This window comes from Candoia aspera, chromosome 1, assembly GCF_035149785.1.
Source record: "Candoia aspera isolate rCanAsp1 chromosome 1, rCanAsp1.hap2, whole genome shotgun sequence".
In the NCBI taxonomy this organism is placed as follows: Eukaryota; Metazoa; Chordata; class Lepidosauria; order Squamata; family Boidae; genus Candoia; species Candoia aspera.
The window spans coordinates 333,853,308-333,873,474 of NC_086153.1; the positions used below are offsets into that span (position 1 = coordinate 333,853,308).

Below are 20,167 nucleotides of genomic sequence, written 5' to 3' on the forward strand. Positions count from 1 at the left end.
CACACAGAAGTTCTTGGAAACTCACCTCACAGGGTGGTTGTTGTTGGGAAAATAGGAGGAGGAAGGAGCATTAGGTATGTTCGCCACCTTGAATTATTTATTAAAAAAAAAATAAACGTGGGATAGAAAATAAATAAATAAAGTGCCATCATATCCCACTCGTCTGCTCAAAGCATTTCCAGTTCCTTCATACTTTCTTGATAAGACTTGGTTTTTACCCCGCTTCTTCACCTCATTATCTTATTTTGAACCTGTTCCTTTAGACATTTGGACAGACCGTTACACTGAAGAAAGGCAAGGCCTATTATCTCTTGTTCCAGAATGCAGGACTTGGGATATTGAATTTAAATTGCAGGAAGGCAGATTCCAATTGAATGTTAGGTTTTGTCTAACAAAAAGAACAGTCTGACAATGAAAGTCAGTTATCCAGAGAGGTGGTCGGCTTCTCTTCACTGGATCTCTTCAAATGGAGGCTAGATAACTATTTGTTGGGGATGTTTTAAATTGGATTTTTATACTGAGAAAGAGACTGGACTTGATAGTCTCTTTCAGATCTGAGTCCATGATTTGAAAAGCTGGGGGAGGGGAGGACGAACCAAGTGAGAAGGGTAGGCATCAGATGACCCACTCTGGAGAGCATGTTTCATATTCAGGGTAAACTAACATGAAGAAAGCTTTTTCTCCAGGATTCAGCCTCTAATGGCAGGAATATCTATGAAGAACCTCTGCTGAAGATCTTACTTTACAGAGCAGCGTATGTGAAGAGTGGCTTAACCAATTAATTGATACTCCTGGTATCTAATTTTCTTCATTCCTCATTACACAGGTTTTTCTTACATGTCTGGCTCTGTGTCAGTCGGTGGGACTGTTCCAAATAGCCCTGGCCCATTGAATCAGGCTGCTGACCATGCAGCTATGGAGGAGGTATCCAGTTCAGGAAGTTTGTTCAACTCAACAGGGTCTCGAAGCTCTACTCCACAGCATCCCTCCTTGCTTACGTCGTCTTCACGGAATTCTGGGCAAAACTCACCTGCGCACCAGCATTCTGCAAGCCCTAGGTTGAATGGAATCTCCCAGGGCTTGGGAGGGGTACTTCAGTACATAGAGACTCAAAAAATGTTTGCTGAAAACACCAGAGGAGACCTCCCATCTGACCCTGTCTTTTCTGATCCTGAGAGTGAGAGCAAACGAAGGATCATCTTCACCATCTCCCCTGCCACGGGAACCCTCAAACATTCTCCATCAAACAAGCACAGCCCCCTTGCAGCAAGTATCCGGGCAGATTGTGGCCAGGCGTACATGCAAGATGGGAAGAAGCGTGGCCGGAGGAAGCGATCCTCCACAGGAACGCCAAGTGTGAACTCCGGAGTGTCACCAAAACGCAAATCATTGCCCCCAATGGCTGGCCTCTTTGCTCAGCCTTCTGGATCTCCCCTTAATATCAGCTCCATGGTAAGAATCAGTGTTTGAGCTCTGCAGTTTTAAGACCTGATCGTTTTGTCTGTTGCCTACTTGGAATAAGTGGGAGGCCTTAACAGGTGACCAAGGGTGAAAAATTAATCTGGAGATGGATAGTAGGTCATTGACAGACTGTTTTGTTAATAGAAGATCCCAGGTTAAACCCTAATACCAGTCAGTCCATTTTTTTATTTGAGCAATGATTACAAAATTATATGAAAATGTAATAAAGAACAATATTCTAATTTGCATAAGCTGAATCCTTTGTCCTTGTTCTTAAAGCGTTCAAACCTGCTTCAGCCCCAGAAGAGTGTTTGTCACAGAAGGTGATGCTGAGGCTGATGGCTGCTTGGCTTAAGGCAGCTTCCAATATAATTAGAAACTGTTTCCTGAATGACGGCCAGTAAATTTTTTCATGGACCAGTGATCTTCTGGAAATTATTTGAACAGCTAGATAAATAGCATGCACACTGTCCATCATGCGCCAGAGATAATTGTATAGTTTCCTTTGGGAATCTTTTAATCAGAGAGCTATAAAAAGATGGGAAAATCTTAGTGATCTTATGACCTTGTTTTGAATGAATTCCTTAGTGCTAGTTATAATCCCATGGATTAATTTCTGCCATCCTAACTGTGAATGAAGTTAAGTTGTTTTTCTGTATGTGCAGGAGGAGACAAGGAATAACGCTCACTTTCTCCTGTATAGGGAGAGATGTGACAGGCTGGGATCTTCCTTGAGGCTTTATGATCTAAGTGGGAAGGCCTCCTTGGCTGAGTTTGGCTCCTGTGGTGCAAGTTCCCCATTTCTGACCAAAACTTTGGATGAATAACTCATCCTAACAAGCCTAGCTGGCATGGCACAGGTTTCCCATCCTTCCTTAAAGAATTTTAAGCTGTTGCAGGTTGCAATCCAAGGAAGGTTTTTATGGTGGTGGGAGAGAGACTGATTAGCAGTAAAATTATTTTATAGAAGCATGGAGTCCATGAATTAAAGCTGGGCCAACCAGCAGGTAGCTCCTGAAATAATTTTTATTTAGGCCTGAATGCTTGTTATGGATGTGTGGTTGGAAAAGGGATTTGACACTTCTCATTCTAGAAAGGGAAAACATGTCCAGAAAGTGATTTCACATATAGGAGGGGGTGAGGAATGTTTGGATTGGAGGCTGCATTTCATCCTCCTAAACTTTTGGAAAGCTGCAGGAAGCAACATGCAGAATCTGGTGGCTTGTCAGAATGATAAAATGAGTGTTGTGACACTCTGGCCCTTAAGTACATGTATGTGATGATGCACATACAAAAGGTGTGGGATCTTGGTTTGCAACACTTGTTTCACCATTTGCCCCACATTGGCTGGGGAATTCTGGGAATTGAAGTCCACACATCTTAAAGTTGCCAAGGTTGAAAAACACTGTTTACCATTACTGTCATGCTAAATAATTGTTGGTAAATCTCTGTTCCTGCTTCTCTGTGCATTTTTCTAAATGCTTTCAAATGCAAATTTGGGAGTTTTGTATCTCTGAGTCCCTGGATCCCATCAGTGTGAATCTGTTACTACATAATAGCACTACGCATATACAGTAAATGTTTTGTAACCGATATAATAACTTCCTGCCTGAAAAGTAATGTATTTCCTTTCTCTGTCCCAAAGCTGACCAACACTGTCTTTAAATGCAAAATTCTTAGAAACACAATTAGCTCTTTCTTCCCTTAACTTTTTTCAATTCTTAATGTTCTCTTTTTGTCTTCCCTCCTCAGGTCAGTAATATTAACCAGCCTTTAGAAATAACAGCCATTTCTTCCCCTGAAAACTCCCTGAAGAATTCTCCTGTTCCATACCAGGACAACGATCAGCCGCCAGTGCTGAAAAAGGAGAAGCCTCTAATTCAGACCAATGGCATCCATTACTCCCCACTAACTTCTGATGAAGAACAGAGCCTGGAGGACGACCATAACAGTACCAGGTGAGTAGAACTGGGGCAGTTTTTGTGTGAGGGGCTGCTTCAAGCAATGCATGACCTCAAATCCCACAGCATTTCCTTCCCCAACCTTAAACACATGCTTAACTTTGAAACGGTGTTTCAGGTTTCTTTACCATGTAATAACATACTGTGCCTTTTGTTAATTCCCTTTTGATGTGACTTTTGGAAGTCCCCTTATTGAAATTACACCCTAGTGATGTTTGCAAAGTCCTGTAGGGACTGGCTAAATTTTCAGCATTTAAGGGCCTTTATAATACCTAACCTATCATCATTCCTTAATGACTGTCTGATTTTCTCTCAGTAATGTGAGGGAAGGACGTATTCTATTAGAAACCATAATAGCAGTGTATTAAATGAAATTCTTGAAGGACTTCCTTTACAGCACAGAGGACTGATGAATGTAGTGTTTTGTTTTGCATTCCAAAACGAAAATCCATAGTCGAGGGATCTCAAACTCAGATGATTATGGGGACCGCATTACCTAAAATGCACCAATTGGTAGGCTACATTCAGACACATGCAAAAATGCAACACATATTAAATATAATACAGTACTAATTATTCATAAATATAAGTAAATAAAATAATAATGTATTATTAAAGACAAATTGCAACTGCAATTTTTATTTGAAACAAGTTGGGTAATATTACTTACTGTACTCAACATCATGTGTGGTTATTCCTGAAGTTCTTCCTTCTGGCTGCTTTGTTGACAGCATTTTGCAGAGACCAAAATGTTAATATTGGGCCTGATACAGTAACTCTCCATATTCACTATCCATGCTGGTTAGAAAAGAATGAAACTCTCTGTGATTGAGACCACTCAAACATATGAAGAATGGCATTATGATTAACAAAAGCATCCAATACCTTGTCTACTGTAAAACAGTAAAATATTTTATCACCATGGCTGCAACCCCTCCTCCCTGCCCGCTATAGCACACCTCAGCTGCTGTGTTGTTCTGTGTATTCTCCTCGTGCTGACTAGCACACACAAACTCGGAAGCACAGCAATATCACTGGCAATGCTCCTTCTCAGCTGTGTGCCTGTGCGGCCAGGCAGCAGCATCATATGCCGACACAGCAGCAGTCACACCTATGCATGTGACTTAGTCTCAGTCTCTCAACAGAGTTCCAAGACTGGAAGGGAGGGGAGTGGGGGGGGGAGGGACAAGGCAGCAAGGCAGCAAGGCAGGGTGGCAGTGAACAGGGGCCTGCAGAGCTGCCCCAGCAGGATTTAAGCTCTGTCAGCACCCTAATTTTTGTTAATGAGGCATTGCGAGCTGCACGTTAAACCTCAGCAGGCCGTGTATATGAGACCCCCTGCCTTAGTCTGTCTCATTTAAGGGTGTTTTTTGGGAGGGGTTACCGTGTTCATAGTCATAATTTTTTGTAGCGGTCTTGAAATTAATGCTATAAATTCAAGCATATGGATGCGGCCAAATGTATTTGTACTTCTCCACTTTTTCCCAAAGAATCCCAGTTTGCTGTGAAATAAGTTGAAAGTGACACAGGTAGATGGCATCCACCAGTCTTTATTCCATAGTCCATATAGCACTTTGCTTTTGATGTATGACTTCACATATTCATGTTAATAATAAAAGAAATGAAAATGTCATGGACCTACTTTAATTATTGGTACCCCAGCCTCATACTTTGTAGCATACCATTTTGAGGCAATAACTGCAATCAAGTGCTTTCTGTAGCCCCAGCTGCTGCTGCTGCTGTTATTTATTTATTTAAATTTATTGGTCGCCCAACTCCAGTTGTCATAGATTTGATGGGTTCCTTCTCCCAACTGTGAGTTTTGGCTCTTTCCACGGAAGTTCGATTGGATTCGGATCAGGACTCATAGCAGGCCACTTCAAATGGTTCAGTGTTTGCTTTTTGACCATTCTTGGGTTCTCGTAGATGTATGTTTTGGGTCATTATCCTGCTGGAGGACCCATGACCTGTGACTGAGACTGCACTTTCTAACATGTCTGTACATTATAATCAAATAATCCTCTTTTTCCTTCCTAGAATTGAGAGAAAAATTGCGACAATATCACTGGAAAGCAAATCTCCACAAAAGCCGCTGGAAAACAGTAAGTTTGGAGGCCAGTAGGTGTGCATGTGATGAGACAAAAGGGATTGATCGGGACAAGAATAGAAACAGTCACTCATGGTTATCCAGTTCTTATAAAGCCTCTCCAGCATTGAAATGGTTCAAGGAAGGAAGGAGCCACAAATGATCGGCCTCGTTTGTGGTCCAGCTTCCCATTTCTCCTTCACCTTGAATCTGGTAGGGAAGTTGGTCTCCCAGCAGAGCTGCTAATGGTTATGCTTTTTGTTTCGCTCTGTTGCTGTAGATTTAGGAGAGATGTAGGGTTTGTGTACAAAAATACATTTTAAAAAACTGCAAGGCATTTATCAGCATTACACAATTCACCTGAAGTATCACTGCCTAATAGCTGTCGTTGAAAACAAAATGTGTGAAATCACTGTGAAGCATATAACAAAATAGGTTTATTTATCTAGGGTTAGGGTAGTAATGAAAATACTATTTCAAACAACACATACTGGATTGGCTATAAAAGATGTGACAATGGCTACTGGCCCTGCTGTTTTTAATTACTGAGTTCATGGCTGAGTTCAGATAGCTTGTACTCTGTTCTAAGGCTGTATACTTCTTGCTGTATGAATCAGGCTGACTATTTTTAGAAGCCATAATGCTGGACTAAATGGATTTTGATCCAGGCAAGTTGGGCTGCTTTTTTCTATTTATGATGAATGCAAAAGTCACTCTCCTTCCATCATGGGTCCTTGTACAGTAGAAGGTTTAGTAGCCTGTGTATGGCAGTTCCTAGTTGCAGAATTCTGGCAGATAGTCTAGTTACCAGATGCATTTTCTCCTTGGGACAGAGAAAATAAACCCTGTTTAAAAACTGGTTCCTCACTTAATTTTGTTGCTCTGCCAAAAGGGTAAACACATTCTGCTGATTTGATGCCTACAGCTTTCTCGCTTTGCAAACCAGGCATCAACTCAGCTGGGAGGAAGCAAGCTACTGAAAGTATGAACAGCAGCAAGTGGAAGTCAACCTTTTCTCCAATTTCGGACATCAACCTTTCCAAAACGGCAGACAGTCCTTTGCAAGCGTCAGCATCATCCCTGAGCCAGAACACTCTCTTTGCCTTCAGACCATCTTCTGATGACAACCTGGTTGGCGACAAGGCTGGCATGCATGCGAGGAAACACATGACTGCATCTGATGGGCTTGGCCAAAGTACCAATGCCATAAATGGATTTGCTTACAATGGTGGGCTGTTGGCAGATGTCGGTTTACATAGCTTTACTGATGGTGCTTCACTTTCTCATAAAACTGCCGACGTCGTGACGGCTCTGGGGGGCTCCTCCCTGGGTTTCCTGGTGCAGCGGAACAAAGAGGCCGGAGTCCCTGAGACAAATCCGTTCTTGAGCAAGAGGCAGCTAGAAAGCCTTGGTGGTGGGAAAGGGGAAGACTTAAACTGGTCAGGACTCAAAGGCAAAGAGGCCGCTGAACTGAGTGTCCGATTGGGAGGCTCTTCAGACAAGGCCTTGGTGCTAAACAACAAAATTGGCAAAGGGCGAGAGCGGGACGTGGAGTTCAAGAATGGCCACAACCTGTTCATTGCTGCTGCTGCTGCTGCTGCTGCTGCGCCCTCTGGTGGCCTTCTCAATGGCAAAAGCCTCTCTGCAGCCAGCTCCAGCAAGTCATCCAGCACGGGGTCCTCCGCTCAGACCCACCACCCTTTCTTGAACTCCTTGACCACTGGCACGCAGTTCCCCCTTGGTCCCATGGTAACAAACTCCTCGGTACTGCAGTCCTTATTTAATTCAATGCCAGCTGCCGGCCTGGTGCATGTATCGTCAGCTGCCACCCGCCTGACCAACTCACACACGATGGGGAACTTCTCTCCTGGGATGACAGGTGGAACAGTTGGAGGTAAGCTGAACTTTATTTGTTCCATGACACACCTGTGACCGGGAGGAACTTCCTGGCATTTCAAACCCCCCAATCTGGTGGTGGATATTTTCAAGCGTTCTCCCTTTTGGAAATGGTTTTCCAACTGGGTTTATCTCCGGAGGAGCCTGTGAATCCCTGCTGCGGAACTTCTGTGTAGCTGAGTTTCTGGAGCACCTTCTAATTTATTCTGTGAGAACCTCTGTGAGCTAGAACAAGGAGAGACTTGGAACACTTCACAGCATTATATTTCAGGCTTCTCTGTAAACTCAGGCATCTATAAGAATCCTCAGGAAACTGCTCTTTTCAAGTATGCCTGCAGTTATCTTGAGAGTGGGCCTAGGAAGACGGGTAGCTTTTCAAATGATCCTGACTAATTCGGGTCAACGTGCTGATCTAGAATGAGGGCTGCTGTTGGGGTATTGGGTTCAGCCACGGAGTTCCCCTTGGTGCTTCTAGAATGTGAGAAAGGAAGAGGTAAGTGTGTCTCTCTTCTGCCTGGGTTTTGTTTTTCTGTTTTTTTTACCACCACTGCCCATCGCCTGCTGCTGTTTTCATGCTGCATATTGCTTGCTTGCCTGCTTTTGTTTTGCTTCTCTTGCTGTGACCTGTATAAAGTCCATCTGCTGAGGGTTTTTTTCTCTCCTGTTTGCAGGTATTTTTAACCATGTGGTGCCTTCTGCCTCCTCCTCTTCTTCCTGCTCCGCTCCCTCTCCCTCCACTTCCTCTTTTTCATCCTCCACTTCCTCTCTCCATTTTGGCAACGGTGCGGTTTCCAGCTGCGCCGTCTTAAGCTTAAATCCTCTGCAGGTTGTGGCCAGCTCTCCATCATTCCACGTGTCCCCCAACCCAGCACCATCTAATGACACCCAGCACCTCACCCGAGTCCCAGCACGTGCCTCCCTTCGGACTCCGCCTCCTGCTAATGTTTCATTACCACCGCCTCCTCCCCTCCTCACTTCTAACTCTGAACCTGTCCTCCTACAGAGTTTGTCATCTCTGCCAGTTTCAGAGGCTTTCTTGCCGCCATCTTCCACTGCTAACTCCACTTTGTCTATTAAACTAGCTTCTCTTCAGCACAAAACCTCCCGCCCCTCCTTCACTGTCCACCACCCACCTCTGCCCCGCTTGGCGCTGGCACAAGCCACGCCTGGGATCCCACAGTCCAACACAGCTGGCACGCCTGCTATGTGGGTCACGCTTGGCATGCAGTCTCCTTATGCTTCACATCTCTCTGGAGTTAAGCCACGGTAACAGGCTTGGCTTAGCTAAGCACTGGTGCTCTGTAAGGTAAGGCTGGTGTGGGATGTCCTGGGTAAGGTAAGGGTGGTCAGCAGGAGATTGGTGCTCCAACGTGCTCCGATGCATGGAATCACATACTTTTCCTTCCAGATCTGTGCTTTGCTGTGCTTTCCCTGTGCTGGAAAGCCAGAGAGCTGAAGCTCAACAGTGCATATTTCACAGGCAAAAACTCCCCAGTTTTAATTCCTGTCATGTTCAGTTTGAAAACTTCAGTAGCAAGTGAGAAAAAATCCCTTTCTATTGGAGACCTTGGAAAGCTGCTGCCGATCAGATACAAGGCAGATTTCTATGCCTTGGGGAGGGTCCCTACCTTAGTAGTGAGGTCCAGTGTTTTACATGGAGAAGTGCCTGGATATTATTCCCAAACATAAGGGTAGGTGGCCTCCTCAGGATGCAAACAGCCTCCAGAACACTCGCAGATTTGCAGTGTTAAGCAAAAGAAGCAGCAAAAAGTGAGTGGCGGTGGTGGAGAATTGGCTTTGCGCAATTATATCTTAATTCCTTCTCCCTCCAAAACACATGACAGTCTTCCAATGATATGACTGCTTCCCTAACCATGCCCTTGGAGCTTTTTTTTCTTTGTCATTTCTAAAAGAAAATGTCCCTTCTTTCAAAGGTTGCCCATCCCTGCCCTGAAATCTTATGATTAAAAAAATATATGAAGTTGACCTGAGAGTCTTTGCATGTTAAGGGTAGGCAATAAGGAGCTGGGGGGGGGGGTGCAGTTGCTCTGAGGCAGAATGTGATAGAATCAAAACTCTTAATGTACAGGCTACTCCTAGAGTATTAACCTACTTTGTGGCTCAGTGCCTCAAACACAAGATAGAACATGTAGGGAAATGATAAAAAGCCTTGCTATGGATCACATCTTGAAGGTTCATGCATGAAGGAGCCACTCATTGTCCCAGAGTGTGAAAATATTGCTGAAGATTTGAGTATTTCTGAAGTTGCAATAGTGCTAAAGACATTTATTCTTGGCTGAAGCTGTGCGGAAGTGTGAAAGGGGCAAAGGAGGGCATATAACTTATTTGTCCCCTAATGTTTTTATACCAACTTAGTTGATAATTTAAGCAATTTGGGGACTTGGCTAAAGCCCGAAACAGGAAAAGCTGCATTGTGACATGCAGACATAAAGTTCTTCGTAGAGGATTTTGGGCCTCCAAGGCTTAAGCTGAGGGAGAGGATGTGGCTGGGAAGTTTCTCAGTGCCAGGAAAAAGGGGGTGGGTGGGTTGGGAAATGATGAAGATAAGGGTGAAGAGCGCGAGAAGGAAAGAAAAGATAAAAGCAGACAAGTGGCAAGGAGTAGGGAGATAAGTGGCTTTCAACAGCAGGGAAGAAAACAGGAGGAAAAGGGAACTCTCAGAGTCTGCTTGAGGAGTTAGTGGCAGCTGTGGCCAGGAAGGCCTTTGCCCAGATCTGTCTTGTTTGCCAGTTGTGCCCATTCCTAAACTGGGGGCCCTCCTTACATCATGTCTCGGTTATCTTGTGTGTAGACTATTGCAATGTACTCTACGTGGGGCTGCCCTTGAAGACTACTTAGAAGCTTCCGTTGGTCCAGAAAGTAACAGTGCTATGGGCAGGTCTTATTACTTATTACTCCCACATAACACTTCTGCACTGGTTCTGGTGCTGGTTATTGCCTATAAAGGCCTACGTGGCATAGGGCCTAGTTATCTGAGGGACCAAGCATTTGGATAGGGTGGGGCTGGACCCAGTGTTTTGGGGGCTGTTCTGTTAGGGCACAGGGAGTTGTTTTTTGGATGCTGGCTTTTATAGTTCATGTTTTTACTGATTTATTGTGTGAGCCACCCGGAGTTATGGCAAGTAAGAGAGGCGGCCATACAAGTCTCAGCAGTCAATTGGCCAGTCAGTCTCCCATGTTTTCTGCCCATCCTGTATAATCAGGGATCAGACAGAGGTGCAGGTGCTGAGACAGAGTTTGTTCGTTTGTTTTCTATAGCCCCCATCTCAACAAGTGACTCTGGGCGGCATACAATCCTAAAAAACATAAAACAATTAAAACAATTTTAAAAATACAAAATAAAGATATATAGCCACTGAGTTGGCTTGCTCAGGGTCCCATTGATTAAAGAGTGTCATCCAGCAGGACCCAGGAAGCATGCCTTCTTGGTCTCAACACCTGCCCTCTGGAACAGCATCCCCCCTGAGATTCAAACTGCCCCTATTCTGCCTGCCTTTAAACATACCTTTAAAGAAACTGACTTGTCTCTCAGTTCTTGGACCAGGGTGGTCATGGGCCTTTTTAGTTGCGTGTTGTATGGAGAAAAGGATTTTCATTGTTCCTTCTGGGCAACTATAATTCTTTTCTGGTATTTTGATATTTTGAAATTATTATTATTATTATTATTATTAGCCATTTTAAATTTGTAAACTTTCTAGAGGCAGGCAGCCCTAGAAATTAGTTTTATTAATAAATAAATAAATAAATAAGAATGGCATTGGCATGAAGGGGGCAAGGCAGTGGGGTGGAAAGGAAGGAAGGATGTACGGAACATAGAAAGGGTGGCCCTTGGAGGATACATCAGACCTGTGGTAGGTCATGGATGTACACCTGTGCTGCGAACCACAAAAGCTGGATTCACACAGTAAAATAAGGCAAAAACAAGCAATTGATATTATGGCTTAGTATAATATATTAATCCAGCCTGTGACAGCATGAGTGAATTCCAAGCTTGATTCAATCTACCATATCCTTATATTTCAGCAGAATGTAAGGTCCATCAATCCGAGCTAAATAGGCTGGGAGTGGAGCCAAATGATTCAGAGGGAGGATCTAACTACAGATTTTCTGGATTGCCTAACTATTTGGCTTGCTTAACTATGGTTGTTGAATAAGCATCAATTGACTGGGTTCACACAATATACTAAATCAGGCTTAGAATTAGGGTAATTGTGGAGCCCCTGTTGATTTTTTTTCTGGATGTCATTTATGTGGTTTTATCCATGTGGTCATGTTTCTTTAATTTATTTATGATTTGATTGAATTTAGGGGCTGCCCAACTCCAATTGAATTATGTATTATTTTAAATATTGTACAGGCATATGGTGCAAGACTGAACAGCATTTTGTTCTGTTATACATAGGGTCACCATGAGTCATAAACAACTCGATGGCAACTAACAACAACAACAAGCCACCCAGAGTCTTTTTGGAGTTGGGTGGCCTCAATATCCAATCAATCAATCAATCAATCAATCAATCAATAAAAACATTGTACAACCACACTGTGTAGGAACCTATGAGCTTTATCTGGGGTGTTTTGTAAATTCTAATACAAATCTAATTTAGCACAGATCAGGAATTCTTTTGGGTTTTAGATTGCTGGAGGTGGGCAGGGAGCCTTTTGGTTGCAAGTACTGTACTGCTAAATCATCGGAAGCAGGAAGTAGTCAGTCAGCTGGAAGTCGTCATAAATTTGCTGATCGTTCCCATCGACCTTCTACGTGTCCTTGCTATACTGACTGCTCCACAGTAGAGTGCAAAAACTATAGAAATCTCTAACTCCATCTTGCTTGCCATCTGAGAACTTTATTGTAGGCCTCTCACCCTGTTGTTTGACAGTCCGGAAGGAGTTACATAATGTAAAAAAGGGAACCATTGTTGACCTTTGGGGGGCTTGTTTAAAATGCCAGCCTAAGGTTGAATCTTGTCCTTCCCCTTCCTTCCTTCTTTCCTCTTCTGCAGGTAACTAGGACTTCTACCTCAACCTGATGTGACCTATGCAAGGACAACATGGACCAACTTCTCTCAGCTCCCACTGAAGGTGCTTGCCTCAATGGCTTAAGGGTTTTTCCTGCCCCACTTCTCTTTTACTACTGGACACAAACTTAAGTCATAAACATAAAACCAGAGAAAAGAAAATGCTACTGTGAATCTTAAGTTAAATATATATTCAGACTGCAGAAGAAAATGCTTAGAAACAGCTTCCAGTTTGTACAATGTTGATAGAGTAGATATTTATATATTTTAAAATGTTTAAAACACATGCGCCCCTTAACAACGTTTTTGTTCCACCTGAAGTTGTAGAACTGAACAAAAAAAAAGAGGAAGGGAACTTTAACAATGAAACAACAATTTTCTCTGAAATAAAAAGACTGGCACATCAGCAGAGATGTAACAGAGCTTCTCTTGGTGCTATTGACATCTGATAAACTGTGCCTCTCCAGTTCTGAACCCATGGTGCTTTTTTTATTATTATTTTTTGGCCTGGTGGAGATGATCAACACAAAGCTTTGTGATTTCCATACATCGCCTGGCTTCTTTTATTCCTCCTGCTATCATTGGACAGATGCCAACTGGCTGGTTTTTATACAGAGGTCAAGAAAGCAGTGGATGTGGGAGAAGGGAGGGGGGATTGCTCTTTCGAAAACTTTATTTTTTAATGATTCCGACATGGATGTAATTCATATAGCAAGCAGCAGTCAGCTGTCTCTCTCCCTCCCCCAGTTCCCTCTTTAGCCCCCTGGCAAATTCAGCTATGGTGTTCATGTTGGAGTCTCCACCAGTGTTCAGACATGCAGTGGTCATTCAGAAGGGGTCCTTGGCCTTAATTGTGGGAAAGCCAAAGGGTTGCATTAAAATTCGAGGGGCTGAGTCACTGAAGAAAATATTTTTTTTTTCTTCTATAGCTGTGAATATGAATGGTAATTGAAGAAATCCTTGCCATTCCAGGTAGTAGGTTTACTTTGGGCAATCAAGTATCAGAATCAGGTTGTTGACTCATCAAGTCTCATAGATGCCACGCAGTCTGACTCCGTGAAGCTGTGAGTGGACTAGCCTCTGCCTTTGTTTTCCAGGTTTGGTTTCTTTGTCTCGTGTGGAGGCCTTCCAGTATCATTAGATCCCAGCCCCCCAAGTGGCTAGTGGCCAAGGATGATGTGATTTGCCATCACCTGGAGGGCCACGGGTTCTTGGCTGGTAATTAGGAACATTTTCTCTCTCTTTGGGGGTTTCGCATTGCATCTTCTGGGGTTCGTATTGCTTAAAAATTAATTTGTGAGAATTCATAAGGTGGGAGATCATCCACCCAGCTAGGTTTGCCTTCTGTCCTTTATGCCTTCCCCTTGGGAATACCTTGCAAGCTTATAGTAATAATGGATTTACAAATCCCTAGGAACCTATATAGAAGCTAGATAAGACTAGTATTCCTCTCTAGCTGGATCTCCTCCATAACACCTCCGTTGTTCAGAGGTGTTGCCTACATTTTATAAAGGCATAAGTCCTTTGATGTTGGTCTGGCCATTTTCTGTCCAACTTGAGCAGTCAAGAGAGCTGGATCTTAACGTCAGGAATTGGCTGCCCTCAGCTTCGTCTGTTAAGTTCATCCGTTTGAAGTACAGCATATTTTTAATTAGCAAGATTTCAATACTTGATTGAGAAGCAGCTTTGCTTTTTCATGTTTTATCAAATTAAACATGTGCTTGTTTTGATATATGGCATTTGCTTTTAAGGAAGCTTTTATTATTATTTTACATTCATTAGAGGAAACAACCACAACACTCAAACTTAATTTTTGTCATCACACTGAGTATATAGGGTGTATTTTTTAAGAAAAAAAAATCAAAATCTGTGATTTGGGAGTTACCAGTTTACAGAGGAAAAGATAAGGCACACAGTTTTGGGACAGCAACAAATATTTTATAGAAAATGACAGTGACCTCTCATTGATTTTTTATCAGACTGTTCATAGTAAAATAGGAAGAGGGATATAAAGTCTGGCTTAATTTTTTTCAAGCATGTAAAAGCAAGCAAGAAAGGAAAGGAAAAGTTTGGTGTAAACTTTTGAAGAGAGAGGAGCAAGAATTGCAAGTAGAAATATAAGCGATATGAAGGTAAATATGTGTCAGTGTTCCCATTCAGTGAAAGTCAGTTGGTCACATTAAAATCCTCAGTATCTTTTTCAGACAACTTTAGAAAATCCATGCATAGAGGCTTAAAGCTCTGGGTCACTCTACCACAGTGATCCTCAACCTTGGGAATTTTAAGATGTGTGGACTTTGATTTCCAGAATTCCCCAGCCACATCTTAAAGTTCCCAAGGTTGAGGAACACTGCTCTACAAGATAATTCAATTTTTGCCTTTTGGGCTCCACAATGTATATCCTTCTGGCTGTTTTAGACTACAGCTTCTTTTGGTCTCTGCAAGCATCACCAAAGGTAAGGGATGAAGTTGTAGGTGAGAACATCTGGAGGAAACCGGGTGGAGTGGGAAAGATGCTTTAGAAAGAAAGGTTAGTTCTTTCTGACCACAGTATTTAAAAACATCCCAAGTTTTGGGTAATTTCTGCCTTTGCACTGAAAGAGGGAAGAAGGCAAAGTTGCTAAACTCTGTTCAGTTTCCCATAGGAAGAGGAAGGTTTTTATACCAACCGCATAGCTTGAACAGGAGGCTCTGAGACACTTTGCAACTTGGAATGAACTCCACAAACAGTTCTGTATATCTGAGATTCCAGGATGATGCATCAGCTTGATTCAGCTGGCTTGCTCTCCTGTAACTCATTCTCTCTCTCTCTCTCTCTCTCTCTCACACACACACACACACACACACACACACAAACACACACGTTCCATTTTGAGAGGGGAGGCTTTGTTGGTTAAGGAATCTTCCCAATAAGCTTGCCTTCTCCATAGGTAGACCTGTGTCTATCTGGGGAGTCACAGTGTTGAGGTTGTTAGGCAGGCCAGAGATGGTCCATAGGCATCTAGGTATCTAAGAGCCTAAGACAGAGGAAGTTTTCATGTGTTTTTCACAGAATTTGTCGTCTTTATGTCCTTGGGTGCTTTCCTTCCTTCTTGATGTGAATGAAGAGCTAGCTTGACCTAGACCTTATCCCAGCTGAAGTGGAGCAAGACTCCTGGTCTTAAAGTAATTATTTTAGAAGGCCTGGATCTTGAGTTAATTTTCCTAAAAGCAAAAGAACCTGCACCCAGATTTCTCATATGGGTAGAGCTTTCAGAGCTCATATCTTGAAATCTGCCCACTCTTGAATTCTTGTCTGGCATCAGTGGGGAGAGGGGAGGGAGAGGAAGCAAGTCATTATTCATTAACGACTTTTTTCCTATCAGGGTCAATCAGTGAGGAAATAATTCCAGTTTTATTTCAAGATAGTGCCAGAATCTTGACTTTCCTGATCTTGCTTGAATAATTCTGCATTATCTTTTAACTTCAGCTGAGTTGTTCCTTAGGTTGCAGAGGAATAATTTCCTTTCTAGGGGTTTATGCAGCCCATACCATATTCTCTTGTTTGTGTCCCATTAGGAATCAGGTATTTTTGCCTTTCGCTGGCAGATTTCACTCCGCCTTCTGCAAATGCAGACTTTGATCTGCAAATTGTCATCTAGAGAAAAGGAGGACTGTAAACCAAATGCATCTGCAGAGCATTCTCCGTCCCTTAAGCTCTTTTTCCTGCTTTGCACTGTTTAAAAATGTGTTGGAAACTCCCATGAGTTAGCTTTTGCATTTTACAGCCATTCTGTAATTGGTTTCAGATCTGTTCTGCAACAAGTGGGTATATCAACTTCCATATTCCATAAGTTACCATATAATGGGTGGGGTATATAAAGAAGTGTCAATATACGTATGCAGAGGCTTACTTTAAAATACATAAATTACATTGGGTTTCTCCACCCCCTGTGTTCAACAGCTTCAGTCATTGTTCAAAAGTTGGCAATTTAATATTAGACATTTCTCTGTGTGGGAACAGTACAGGCAAAATAGTGGGATTGCTACTTTCCCTAGCTTGCCCTAGTAGTTGCATTGAGGAAAGGAAGATGATTGTAGGACAGGAAGAAAATCAGAAAATGTAATCAAGTGAAGTATTTGAATTCCTAGATTTTAAGGTGCAGGAATGTGGAATTTGCTACCTGTTCGAGCAGCGTTTCTCAACCTTGGTAAGTTTAAGATGTGTGGACTTCAAGTCTACCTTCAAGTTGCCAAAGTCGAGAAACACTGCACTAGAGGGATGCTGTGTATGTTCTGGTTGTATATGGAGTCGAGGAAAGGATTTTGCATGCTCGACACAAGGGTTACAACTTGAAGCACTCTGGTTCACCTGCAGCCTTTTACAAAGCTCTCCCTTTCTCAGTGCTCTCACTGTGGTGATTGCAAGGACAAGCTCCGGAGTGTGGAATCGCCTCTATCGTCTCTCTGCTTTTCCTCCCCTGTCCGCCTTGGAAGGCCTGATAAATCCATAGTCCTGTTTTGTTGCCTTCCCTGGGAGGTTTCAGCTAAGGGGGCCATGGATGACCAACCTCTTCAGTATATGTGTGAGCTACAGGGTAACCCAGAATATTCATTTATGGTTTATTTTTAAAAAAATGCTGATCAGAATACATATTCAGTGAAACTGATTTTGGATAGATCACCTATTACATAATTAGGTGGCTGTTTCTATTGGGAGGAGTGAGGTTACAGAAGTGGGGGCGATGAAGGTATCTTCACTAAGCAGTCTGCCTTACTCCATTCAGTGTGAGTATCTGATTCAGTTGTTACTCAACCTCGGCAACTTTAAGAGGCGTGGACTTGAACTCCCAGAATTCCCCAGCCAGAATGCTGGCTGGGGAATCCTGGAAGTTGGAGTCCACACACCTTAAAGTTGCTGAGGTTGAGAAACACTGATCTGATTTCTTCTTGGTGCTGTCCATTTGTAAGAAATGTATAGTACATACACTTGGATTTATGAAGCCTAACTTGTAAAATGTTCTCTCCAGCCACGTGGCTCAGCACCTGCTGATTATCTCACTATTTCTGAGGCAGAGTTTAATCTCTGTGGTGCTCCAGTCAGTTCTTTGCACTACTGGGTATGTGGTAACGAATCCCGTACCGTTTTTGATGAGGAATTTGTCCTGGGTCAAAAGAGAATCAGTGGCTAAGAACCCTTCGGGACAGTTCTGTGCCAGGCAGTGGAGCGGGCCAGTCATATTCCCTCCGAGGCGCCGTATGCGGAAGGCTTGCTGGTTTTTGCAGATGTTTTTCCCGCACCCATCCAATAACCTCAACTGCATCCGGGTCGCAGCTAAGGAAAGATGCCAGATCTTAGCTGTAAAATATTTTTCAACCAATAATCTATCTGTCCTTAAATGCCCAGAAAATTTATTTTAAGCTGATTAGAAAATCGCTGCCTGTATTTCCTGCAGTTACATTTTCAGGGGAACAAGAGCAAACGCTTCAACCTGACCCCATTTCAGTATAGGATATGGTGCTATTAATCCGGGTGCTTTCTCAGGCCAGCCTGGGATCCGTCTTACCCACGGTTCTTCTTAGATTCTTCCAAGCACAGGCACAGGCAGTTTGACACAGTTATAGATAATCTTGTTTGCTGTCCTGGCGTAAGGCTCCTGTCCTGGACTGATTGATGAAGTGTGGCTTTATCAGTGCTCAGTGCCTTGATGGCGCCCCTTTGGTCCATGCCATGAGAAGCCTGCAGTCTTGAAATCTAACCATTTCTTGTATTTTGCTTCCCTTCAGCTGCCTTTAGGTATCTTGGCTATCTCATGTCTTCTGTTTGGCCTGCCATGTAAGCATTTTTAAGTGTACGCTCAGAACCCAAACTCAGTAGTGAAATAGCCCACGGATAATGGAGGAGTCAAAATCTGATCTTTTCAGTGCAGGAGGTTAAAGCATTAGGGCACCATCCCCAAAGCTTTTAAATGAGCCTTGATGGATTCTTAATATCCAGGGAAATCTTTTTAAAAGCTGAGCGGCCTGCCCAAAGACCACTAGAGTTGCAATTTAGAATACCCTGGAAGAGTTTGGGGATGGGGGACCCTCCCCTGGATTCTGGGGTGGCAGCCTTTTCAAAAGCCTGGTTCAAGCTGAAGCTGCCCCTTACGCAAGTTTCAGGAACTCGATAAGGGGATTTTTGTATTGTGTCACACATTTTCTCCCATAAGCTTCTCCCCACCCCCACCCACCCCCGGATTGGTCACGCTGCAGTCTTTCAAAGATTACCCTTGCTAACTCTTTTTCTAGCTTTATGGGTTTTTCTTTTTTTGAAAATGAGGAAAAGGAAGCTGGGTAGGACAGTCTAACCCACTTTGTGACTTGTCTCAGCATTTTGCGTTTTTGAGCCTTTGGATAATATTCTCTGCAGAATGGAATGGAGGTCTGTGTTGTAGTTGAAGGGGAAATTCAGTCAGTAATGGAAATTGCTGCTGCTCAGGAATTCATTTGTAAAATATTAAAAATTATATAAAATCCATTTGTAAATGGATTGAAGAGAATACCCATTTTCTTAACAGGTGGCAATATGGGATGTTTTTTTTCCTAGGGTCTAGGAGTTTGATTTGTACACATTAGCCCATGAACATGAAATTTATTTAAAAATCAAATTTTCCTCTGTGGTAGGACTACCAGATCTGAGCTGCAAAAATCCAGATGGCAGCAAAGATGCAGAAACCTCCTTGCTGCCATCTAGTGGGTGTCCAGAGCCTTGCAGTCCAGATCAGATAACCCTATTCTACGGTGTCTTTGTCTTGTTTTTAAAACTCTGCTCCTTAAGTTTTATCTGCCATTCTTCCATAAAGGTCACATGAAAAATTCTGGCATGTGTATATATGTATGTAATAATAAGCTTATCTATATATTTTCCACCCTTCTGATCTTTCCAGTTTTCTGCACTGCAAAATTTCCATTCTAACCTTCTCTTTGAATCTTCCCACACTTCACCTTGATTTGTAAATGAAAAAAAAAATGGCTTTGAAGTTTGTCTTTATATTAAAAATGTATGTATTTTAATACACTGTATTAATGTGGTGCTTCCATTCATTTTAAAGTTGGCTTGGGTTTTTTTTTCTCCGTAAAGACATGTCACTGTTCTATGAATTCTCTGCTGTGCAATGCAGTTGTGGCCGTGACCTTAGATGGCTTTAGTTGCTAAGCAAATCTACTGAGGAAGACAGATCTATCAATTATATAGAGATAAAAGATAAAAACGTTCAGGAGCCTTACAGCTTTAGACTATTAAATACCGGGGGCTAATATTAGATAGCCATCGCTGATATTCTCTGCTTCCTGGGAACATTTGTTTGGCAAAAGGCTTTGCAGAAACCATCGCGTAGAAACTATAACGTTCTGTACGGTATTCCATGCCTTAGAGCCATTCTAGCAAGAAGGGTGTGGAGAGTTCTCCCACTTGGCGCCCCCTTTCCGCTCTAGTGTCCAGATCCCGCAAGTACTATAAATTATGGTAATGGAAGAATCTGTTAACTTCTTGCCTTCGGTTGCCGAGCCCTGTCAGAATCAGCTAACATGACCAATATTGAGATAGCCCGGGAACTCTGGTTTAAAACATTTTGAAAGTATTGGGTTGCCCGCCCTTAAATTTTGACTTCTTGTCATTTCAGCTACAGATTTCTCAAAGATGGCGGGGTGGGATTGGGGTTAAACATTGGGGGCATTAAAGTATTTATGTAAAACTGCCGTGC

The 20,167-nt window shown here is 42.8% G+C and overlaps 1 protein-coding gene across 2 annotated transcripts in view; it reads left to right on the forward strand.

The window, feature by feature from the left end:
- Positions 1-19,487, forward strand: part of DOT1L (DOT1 like histone lysine methyltransferase) — a 76,531-nt gene extending 57,044 nt beyond the window's left edge. Inside the window, exons 24-29 of one of the 2 annotated variants that reach the window (XM_063290785.1) lie at positions 827-1,452; positions 3,214-3,419; positions 5,460-5,524; positions 6,455-7,402; positions 8,076-8,710; positions 12,429-19,487. In XM_063290785.1, the coding sequence (XP_063146855.1) occupies positions 827-1,452; positions 3,214-3,419; positions 5,460-5,524; positions 6,455-7,402; positions 8,076-8,674 (2,444 nt within the window). In that variant the 3' untranslated portion in view covers positions 8,675-8,710; positions 12,429-19,487. The remainder of the gene's footprint in view (positions 1-826; positions 1,453-3,213; positions 3,420-5,459; positions 5,525-6,454; positions 7,403-8,075; positions 8,711-12,428) is intronic. The other variant, XM_063290786.1, reaches the window with a different exon arrangement.
- Positions 19,488-20,167: the final 680 nt, after the last annotated feature.